General features: G+C 32.3%; 1 protein-coding gene across 1 annotated transcript in view; it reads right to left on the bottom strand.

Moving 5' to 3' along the window:
* Window positions 1-1,601: 1,601 nt before the first annotated feature.
* Window positions 1,602-10,507, bottom strand: part of LOC111704118 (post-GPI attachment to proteins factor 6) — a 15,776-nt gene continuing 6,870 nt past the window's right edge. The window contains exons 7-15 of the mRNA XM_023476255.1: window positions 9,855-9,990; window positions 8,302-8,461; window positions 7,931-7,974; window positions 7,017-7,141; window positions 5,272-5,384; window positions 4,058-4,109; window positions 3,685-3,761; window positions 2,731-2,814; window positions 1,602-2,052 (exon numbers count right to left, since the gene is read on the bottom strand). Coding sequence (XP_023332023.1) covers window positions 1,926-2,052; window positions 2,731-2,814; window positions 3,685-3,761; window positions 4,058-4,109; window positions 5,272-5,384; window positions 7,017-7,141; window positions 7,931-7,974; window positions 8,302-8,461; window positions 9,855-9,990 — 918 coding nt within the window. The 3' untranslated portion in view covers window positions 1,602-1,925. The remainder of the gene's footprint in view (window positions 2,053-2,730; window positions 2,815-3,684; window positions 3,762-4,057; window positions 4,110-5,271; window positions 5,385-7,016; window positions 7,142-7,930; window positions 7,975-8,301; window positions 8,462-9,854; window positions 9,991-10,507) is intronic.

Raw genomic sequence — 10,507 nt, 5'->3', positions numbered from 1 at the left:
TAAAGATCTGTAAATCCTGAGTTTGAGCGCAAATTCGACGTTCAAAACTCCTACTTTGGGGGTGGATACGTTTTCAGAATTAGTTTTTTTTAAATTATTAAATAACGACAACGAAAAATAAAGTAAAAATTATACAGTAATCTAATTAGATGGTTAGGAACATATTTGTTAAAAGAAATTTGTAAATAAATCAATGCTAAAATCGATTATTTCGTTTTCATTATTATATTGAATTTCTTATTTTCTTTGAATTTATTCGCAGATTTCTTCAAATTCTTTAAATGTCGTCTTTTCAATAATAATTCTAAAAAATCTGCAAAAATCTTTGTTAATAATGAGAAACCAGAATAGTGAGAAAATAGAAACTGATAATTAAACAAGATTACTTATTTTCGATAATAAGATTAATTTTTATTTCTCAACATGTTCCTATACATGACTTCTGTAGAACTTTTTTTACATTTTATGTTGTCGTTATTTAATAATTAAAAAAAACTAATTCTGGAAACGTATCCGCCCCCAAAGTAGGAGTTTTGAACGTCGAATTTGCTCTCAAACCCAGGATTTACAAATCTTAAAAAAGTTTTATATGTCTCAAATGAATCCGGAAGAAGTTTTCCACAACACTGCATACTCAGTTCAACTACCTTACATAGCCGGTCACTCCCTTTAAGTAGTTGGCTAAATTCTCATCGATTTTTTTAATCACCGTAAAGAGTTTGCGTATAAAAGGGGTATACCATAAACAAAAAAGGCTTTATAAAAAATTTGTTTGCTTCAATTCAAATTCGCAAAACTATCCATATGGAAAAAAGCGAGTGTTTTAAAAAACTATATATCTTAATCAGAAAACTCGATAAATTCATTTATAAATGATATAAATATGTAGAAAAGAAAAGCAATGATAGAATCTAATAAAGATTCAATGATTAAAAATAAATTATTAAATATTAATTAAAAGCTAACTGGACATGTAATTAAATCTATCAACTAAATTAATACAATTATGATTATTTGATCATCAAACATGTTTACAGGGTGACCCTGCAATGTTGTTGTTCCTAAACAAATAAAGTTAGCAAAAGTGACCTATAAAGTGTGTTTCATAAATATAGTTTCTACCAATCTTTGTCTTTGGTATTTTTCCTGTCTATCGTGTATTTATTTGTTTTGTGCTTTTTATTTATTATTATTTTGTTTTTTAGATTTTATGCACTGCCTATCCGTTACTGTCTATCCTGTCTATTAATTATGTATTGCCTATCCGTTACTGTCTATCCTGTCTATCAGTTATGTTTTGTCTATCCGTTACTGTCTATCCTGTCTATTAATTATGTATTGCCTATCCGTTACTGTCTATCCTGTCTATTAGTTATGTTTTGCCTATCTGTTACTGTCTATAATGTCTAATAATTACGTATTGCCTATCCGTTACTGTCTATACTGTCTATTAATTATATTTTGTCTATCCGTTACTGTCTATACTGTCTATTAGTTATGTTTTGCCTATCTGTTACTGTCTATAATGTCTAATAATTACGTATTGCCGTTACTGTCTATACTGTCTATTAATTATATTTTGTCTATCCGTTACTGTATATACTGTCTATTAATTATATTTTGTCTATCCGTTACTGTCTATTATTTATTATGTCTCCTACAGAGAACCAAAATGTGGGTGGACGCTCTTTCACAAAAATGTTTCCAGATTTTGCCAATTACTTCGCGATGCCTGCTCATAATTTCAGGGATTATGAAAGCCCTTTAAAAAGGGATTTTCACCGTATCCGCCTGGCTTGTCTTATGCCTATTTACAATATATCTAGTTTCATGTGTTCTTTAAAACTAAAAATAGTAACAAGTGCGCTGTAGCTCTCAAATTTACATGTTAAGGACTTAAAAAAATGACTAGGCGTTGCGACACCTCAAATTCTACCCGGTATTAAAATAATAAATTTGAATATTGTCTGTATCTCAGTGTAAATACCTGCAACGCATTGGCAAGTTGAAAAAAGAACTCCTCCGCTCACGTACTGGTAGCATTGACCATACCTATACAATTATATAACTGTTCCACGTGGATTTAATGGTTCTGTCAATATTCCAGAAAGTTATGACTTTCGATCACAATTTCTCCTATTAAACCTAATTTTTCAGCCTTCTTTCCTAACTACTTATTTGCCGGCATTTACATTTTGAATAAAAAGTATTAAACAAACAAATCCGTAACTTTAAAGATTGTTAAAATATAAACCAAAACGCGTATGATTTCAAATAGAAGAAACTCTGGTTATAGTCCGGGGTGGTTCGGTCCTTATACAAGTTTTGCCAGTTTTTTTGACTGAGTATTACCTTATTTTCATTTTACAAAGTACAAAATATATAAATAATGGGATAAAAGGATAAAAGGATAAATGAATATTATTTTGATTTTTGTTTTTAATCTTTGTGACAGAAACAATCTCAAGAACTGACGAGGGTCAACCCAGACAGAAATATATTTTCAATAAATGTGGAACTAACATCTACTTTTTACTCTGCAGAGGTTTGGTCGATCACCATCACCGAATTTTAAATAAATAAATAGCCATGAAGAAGGCAGGAAGAGTTTTGACTCCATATAATTTTCAAATATAAAAATCAAATATCTGCAGCATTCCATTATTAGTAGGTTTAGAAAAAGACATTTAAAAATGTCTTTGAAGTTTCGGGTTTATCTGTGTCACAAACCTGCCACATGTTCCACTGATGCAGGAGTTGGAATGAACTGAAAACAGAACCTGGATTGGAGTCTTTCTACAGTCTTCACTAATCCTAATTCATTATTATTGTCATTATTATTATTATTATTATTTATTATCATAATTATCTTAACTTTGGAGATGAAATTAACAATGATAAAAGAAGGAAAAAAATTAAAATGGTAAAAATATGAAGTTTGAGAGACTGTAGAGACTGGCAAGCCCAATTCACAACGGTACCTTTTGCATTTTCAACGACGAAAATATTTTTTCAAGTCTACAATTGAGTAACTGCAAATAAAAGTGTTCAACTGTTAACTAGAGATGGGAATTGTTTGGGTAAACGTGAACCTATCTTTTTAAACGCATGACATTTTTCTTGAACGACGGTGTCGTTTGGAAAAAAAAACGAACGATGGACAAACAATTTGGATCGTTCAGAGAAATGAAAAAATTATTGTTTTTTAAAAACAAACCAAAAACAAAAAGAATGTTTTAAAAAGGTTTTCACAATCTTAATCTTTCATGAACGATTTCTAAATAGTTAGTTCAAACAAATTTAAAAACGATCGTTCTTTACTGAGCGAAAAAATTTTTCGATCTAGCTTTTTGAAAAACGATTTTATTGAAGGAACGATTTTATTAAACGATCGTTCAGTGAGAAAACGAAGGAAATAAATGCTAAATAAATAACAATTTTGACAAAAAACGAAATAAAAAACAAAGGAAATGAATCATTCACGAACCATGGACAAACGAAATAAAAAACGAAGGAAATGGTATGTTCACAAACTATGAATAAACGAAATGAAAAAGCCGAACGCACCCATCTCTACTGTAAACTCATGTTCATTAGAAATACTGTACCAACTTATATACTTTAGATCCAAGTTTCAGCGAGAATAAAGGATATCTATGTCAAAAAAAAAAAAATTAGAAATACCTATGTTGAGTCGTTGAATAGCAGTGGGAGGAGAGGGTTAAATAATATTGACCAGCTGCAGGGTACGGGATCATTATCTAGATAGACAGATAGATAGATAGATAGATAGATAGATAGATAGATAGATAGATAGATAGATAGATAGATAGATAGATAGATAGATAGATAGATAGATAGATCGATAGATAGATAGATAGATAGATAGATAGATAGATAGATAGATAGATAGATAGATAGATAGATAGATAGATAGATAGGTAGATAGATAGATCGATAGATAGATAGATGGATAGATAGATAGATAGATAGATAGATAGATAGATAGATAGATAGATAGATAGATAGATAGATAGATAGATAGATAGATAGATACCTGTTCAAAAACAATTCCATTTGCTGCCTGGGTGGAATTCTGTAGAATAATTCTAAAAATATAAATAGTTAATTCTTAAATGATAAATGTTAAACGTTAAATGGTTAACATTAAACAGTAAGAGTTTAATTTTAAAGATAATTGTTAAACATTAAGCGTTAAACATTCACAGATTTTTTAAATTTTATCCCATTTACATTTAATTCATATTTTTATCAAAATGATAGATAATTTCTTGTCATAACAAATTTATTATGTCCTAAGAAAATCCTCTTATATATGTAGATATTCACAACAGTTTGATTTGAGCCAGGTTTGACGTTAGCGCGCTGGTTTTAGGGCTGGGCACGTTTAAACTTTTTCTAGCCGTGCCGTTAATGGTTATTTCCTACCGTTAGCTTTAAAGGTAAGATCTACTGAATGTTTGTTGCGTTAACGGTATTTTCCGTCTTTTTTAGTTACCTTTAGTTAACGAAATCAATTTTAATAACGGCGGTAACGGAAGATATTTTCAATAAACCGTTCTGAAATTGCGCAAAGTGCAAAAAATTAACAGATTTCGGAGGACTAAGATGTTTAAGATGCGAATTAAATATATATTTATGCAATTGTCTTGTGATATAACGCGGGACAATATTCTTGAAGGTCGGGATTTTTACTTTTTTGTTTGTATAAGATTTAAATTCAAGATGTTTAAACTAGACCGTAGTGAGTGATTAAAAATCTTGAATTTTAGCCTAAAACAAACAAAAAAGTAAAAATAACAACAAAAAATATAATTTCCTAAACAACTAGTTGGATATATTAATTTATTCATATTCATCAGACATGCTACAATACTGCTGAAATAAAGTGTAAATTCCCTTTAAGGTAGATCCTCCCAAATAGATTATTAAGTACAATCAAAAATTGACCAAATATACACAACGTCACAAGTGTCAAATAGAACAAGGAAAATGAAATTTACTCACATTACATGACATGTTTTCCAAGATTAAATAAAAAAGTGTAAAAACAGAAAATAAAGAACACATAAAATTGCACTTATTTTACTGTAAGATAAGCATTTTATTTTAAAATCATCACTATTATTAATAATTTTGTGGGACACAAAAACTGAATTGACACTTGTGACGTCTGAATACAGGTGTACTAAGAGTGTTCATATTCTACGTTGCCATCTATTGCACTAGAATCTATTTGGATCCTCCTACCTTCCATTAGCACATGTATATCCTGCAGTAGAAGAATGGTTGTAGGATGGAGTAGTTATATATCCTCGGCTTAAACAACCCATTGTCTCCCGCATTATTCCAGCCTCATTCGTCTAAACAGTTTAGAGGTTAATAGAGTCCAATAAAGGTTAAAAGAGGTTAAATGATTTTCCAGAAATCAAAAAGAGGTTAAAGGAGATTCCAAAGGTTAAAGGATTCCAAAGGTTAAAAGAGATTCCAGAGGTTAAAGGTTTTCAGAGGTTAAAGGATTACAGCGGTTAAAGAACATTCCATAGGTTAAAAGATTCCAGAGATTAAAGGATTCCAGAGGTTAAAGGATTCCAGAGGTACAGGATTCCAGAGGTTAAAAAAAGAGGTTAAAGGATATTTCTGAGGTTAATGGATTCCAGAGGTTAAAGGATTCCAGAGATTAAAAGATTACCAGGGGTTAAAGGATTCCAGAGGTAATACAAATTTCAGAGGTTAAAGGCTTCCATAGGTTAATTGGATTCCAGAGGTTAAAGATTCCAGAGGTTAAAGATTCCAGAGGTTAAAGGATTCCAGAGGTTAATGGATTCCAGAGGTCAGAGGTTAAAGGATTCCAGAGGTTAATTGGATTCCAGAGGTTAAAGGATTCCAGAGGTAAATGGATTCCAGAGGTTAATTGGATTCCACAGGTTAAAGGATTCCAGAGGTTAATTGGATTCCAGAGGTTAATGGATTCCAGAGGTTAATGGATTCCAGAGGTTAATTGGATTCCAGAGGTTAATGGATTCCAGAGGTTAATTGGATTCCAGAGGTTAATGGATTCCAGAGGTTAATGGATTAGGTTAATGGATAAGGTTAAGGAATAATCCTTTATATACATTACTCATCATAAATAATACAGAAGATACTGTTATATTATACAGGGGCTTAGGATGGTATTACTATTAGGTTATATTACATATCTATAGATATTTAGCTTGTATGTATGTATGTATGTATGTATGTATGTAACTATAATTGTTATTTTTTATGAATTCACATAGCCTCAGCGAAGGTTAATGGGTGGTTAGAATTAGAAGACTACAAGAAAGTTTTTTAATTTTTCGAATATTTAAAATTCAACAAAAAACAGGAAATTCTCATAATATATTCCAATTTCTGTTAGTTAACTAAGTAAATATTAAGAGCTAGCTCTACTGCCAGAGTTCCCCAGATATGTATAGCTTATCTGTAGGATACAATTAGTTCTTACCCCATAAGAGTATAAAAGCTAGCTCTACTACAAGAGTTTCTCCGATATCTCTAGTTTATCAATATATTACTTACTCTAGAGAGTATAAGAGCTAGCTCTACTACTAGAGTTCCCCTGATATCTCTAGTTTATCAATATATTACTTACTCTAGAGAGTATAAGATATAGCTCTACTGCTAGAGTACCCCGATATCTCTAGTTTATCAATATATTACTTACCCTAGAGAGTATAAGAGCTAGCTCTACTACTAGAGTTCCCCTGATATCTCTAGTTTATCAATATATTACCTTAGAGAGTATAAGAGATAACTCTACTGCTAGAGTTCCCCCGATATCTCCAGTTTATCAATATATTACTGACCTTAGAGAGTATAAGAGATAACTCTACTGCTAGAGTTCCCCCATATCTCTAGTTTATCAATATATTACTTACCCTAGAGAGTATAAGAGCTAGCTCTACTACTAGAGTACCCCGATATCTCTAGTTTATCATTATATTACTTACCCTAGAGAGTATGAGAGCTAGCTCTACTGCTAGAGTTCCCCCGATATCTCCCTCTCCGATGGAGAAACTAAGAACTGTGTTTTCTCCTGGTTTTAAGCTCAGCATCTCTGGTCCAGTACTATTCCCTAGAGAGACAGTAGATATCTAGTCAGGAGTAGGGAGGAATCAGTCAGATGTAATTCAGTTTAATCCAGTCTGTCTGTTAGTCATGAACTCAACATTTACCCTACCATCTATAAAATTCTAATGCAGTTGATCCTTTACTTTTCATTTAAGCAAACACTTTTTGATGAAATTGACACCTTTGTTTGATTCTTTACAAGTTACTTTGCATCATTCTTTTGGTTCCGATCTTACAAACCAAATTAGTGTTTTATAAATTTTCCGTCGGAGTCAAAAATTTTTAACTTCTCAGAGTTTTTCAATACTCTTCAGAGTCATTCAATACAATAATATTCTAGTGCTAGAGAGTAGGGTTGGGATTTGTTCTAGAGTTTATTGAGTGTCCTAAAAGACAAATCTTGGTGGGACTGTAGAGTAGGTTAGAGTGTAAACTCATGTTCCAAGGCTCTCTATTTTAAGATTTAAAAATATGGATATCTACGTTATCTTCTATATAATAAAACAAAACATTCGTATATTTATATATGTTGCGTATAGCCGGTCAAACGGCTGGACCAACTGGGCTGACATTTTTTGTAGACACTCAGGGGTGGCGGGCGTGTGTTATAGGCTAAATTTTTTTTCCATGGGCAACGCCGGGCCCTTCAGCTAGTTATTGAAAAGACTTGATAAGTAGGTTGAAAGGGTACCGTAGTAAATCGGACGTATTGAGGGTTACTTAAAATTACGTCTACAATCCCTTTAAAAAGTTAATATGTATTAGATAAAAACCTGACTGTTAAATTTAGTACCTGGAAGTGCAAAATCAAAAGAAAAGAATCCCGGACGGTTCCTCCTTCAACCAAATACAGGAAATTAACTTCCGGAATTGTGGAAATGGAAATATCTGGTTAAACATGTTCTTATTTACATGGATCGCCCTCAAAGAATTATCAACGAAAATTTAAAAAAATCATAATTTGAGGGAAGATTTGGTCTTTTGACACAATCTGACAGTTATTGGTATTGAAACTGATTTGTTAAAGTAATATGAACATTTTTTTTGTTTACAGTCAACTCTGATTCTCATTCTTTGCATTGCAGTTATACCCTCTATCATGCAATTGAAAATATTTTTATCCCAACTTCTTTGAATTTTCAAATTATTTTAATCTTTGTATCCCTGTTAAGTTCAATAAATGGTCCACAGATGTCTCCAGCTTGTGCAGAAGATGGCGGGAAAATAAGTTGAAGAGGTCGTCTTCCGGTGTTTCCACAGATGACCCCTGTGTCTATTTTATTGACCAGCATGGGACTAGTTTGCCGGGGAGATGACCGACATCCTGAAAAAATTTAAATTTTTTATTTTTAAACTGCAGAGAGGTCTACTAAATATGACAGTTTATATATTATAAAGATGGCCTTTGATCTCAAGAAAAAATTATATCAAAAAGTTAAACGACTTCAATTTTGCACAATAGTGTGTATCTATGACCTATACTTTTAAAAAAATTATATCTTTTATACAGATTTTGATAACTGCCAAAAATTAGGCTTAGGAATGCCTTTTGATCCGTAAAGCATTTAACCCTATTTACCCTGACGTCTGGTTTCATGCCGGGTTCCCTGGAGGGGGGGGGGGGTCAAATCGAACCCCCCCTCTATTTTCTTATTGTGATACAAATCTATCATTAAATACGTTTTTGTAAAGCCCTTGGGCTCTACTTCAATAATCTGCAAAAAAAATGACAAATTTGCAAAAATCCAAATATTTATTGCGAAATTTAGTTAGAAAGCAAAAATTGTGCAAAAAATTGCGCAAATTACAAAAAAATATACATTTTTGAAAATCCCTTGACCTAGCAAATTTAAATCTGCAAAATTTCAATAGCCTAAATGTGTATTCAAGAAAAACTGAAAATGTGCAAATTTCCTTTAAATGCTTAGCTGTGCAAAAGTCTGTGCAAAATTTCTTTGCAAAAGTTGTGCAATCTGGTTGCTTTTGGTATGGGCTTTCCAAAGAGCTATAAAAAGTTGAAATCCAATGACTGGAAGTAGGTCTAAATATAGATTTAGTCTGGAATAGGTAAAATAAGGTATTTAGGCAGTATGCCCGAGGACTCGGGCATACTGGTATTGGTATCAAATGAATCCTAAAGTTTTGCTCTCTACAATATTGCACTTTCAGCTCAAATATCTTACATGGCCGGTCTCTCCCTTAATTTAACGATGTCTTCCTGTTCCAGAATTTCTCAAAGAGATTAGATAGAAAAGTATAGAGTGGAATTAAGTCAAAAAGGGTTAAACAGCCATTTTGTTGTACTGTTTTCATACTACAGGCTTCACAAATTTGTGCCACATAACCTTTTGGGCACTGGAACATTTTTTTATAGAAAAAAAATGTCTTTAAAATTTCTGATTTTCTCTTAATCAATTACTGGCAACCTGTCATGCATTCCTGAGTTCATTTCAGCATAAGCTTTTAAACAGATAAAATTGTAATGGATATGTCCAGGAAGCATACTGCATCATTGTGATGTATTTAGTATAATTGGTGGTCATTTTTATGAATTGTACACTTTGAACTCCCTTTCAGGCTCAAAGGGATTTAACAAATTTCGATCAATATGTCTTTTTTTCCCTTCTATTCTAATCACTCTTCTGTGGTCCTTCTATAGGATGGTTAAATTTGGCACTTGCCAAACATTAACCAAGCAAAATATGTGTTTAACTTACCTTTTAGATGTACAGCGATAGCGAACTCGACTGGAGAGTCCTCTAGCGTTGTAACAGAGAGATAATGCCACGTGCCTGGTTTAGTAATTAGCTGAACAGAGCAGTCAGCGGTTGCAGACTCAGAGCAGTTAACCGCCTAGTTAAAGGAAAGAACTGTAATTTCAAATGATCCTCCATTTAAAGAGTTACGTGTTAAAATTCATAATTTTCAATTGCAGTTTTTCAACAAAAGGGATTTCAGATTTTTGCAGCAGTGACGAGGAAGGAAATTGACTGGACACATCTCTTTTCAAAAATAACAAACGATAATGTCTTCTCTATAATTATTCATTATTAATTAAGAAGACTGATGTGAATCCGACATGAGACACTCAAATTAAGGAGACTGATGTGAATCCGACATGAGACACTCAAATTAAGGAGACTGATGTGAATCCGACATGAGACACTCAAATTAAAGAGACTGATGTGAATCCGACATGAGACCCTCAAATTAAAGAGACTGATGTGAATCCGACATGAGACACTCAAATTAAAGAGACTGATGTGAATCCGACATGAGACACTCAAATTAAAGAGACTGATGTGAATCCGACATGAGACACTCAAATTAAAGAGACTGATGTGAATCCGACATGAGACACTCAAATTAA

This window comes from Eurytemora carolleeae, unplaced genomic scaffold (assembly GCF_000591075.1).
Source record: "Eurytemora carolleeae unplaced genomic scaffold, Eaff_2.0 scaffold554, whole genome shotgun sequence".
Taxonomy (NCBI): domain Eukaryota; kingdom Metazoa; phylum Arthropoda; class Copepoda; order Calanoida; family Temoridae; genus Eurytemora; species Eurytemora carolleeae.
This window is presented reverse-complemented; position numbering and strand designations above follow the sequence as displayed.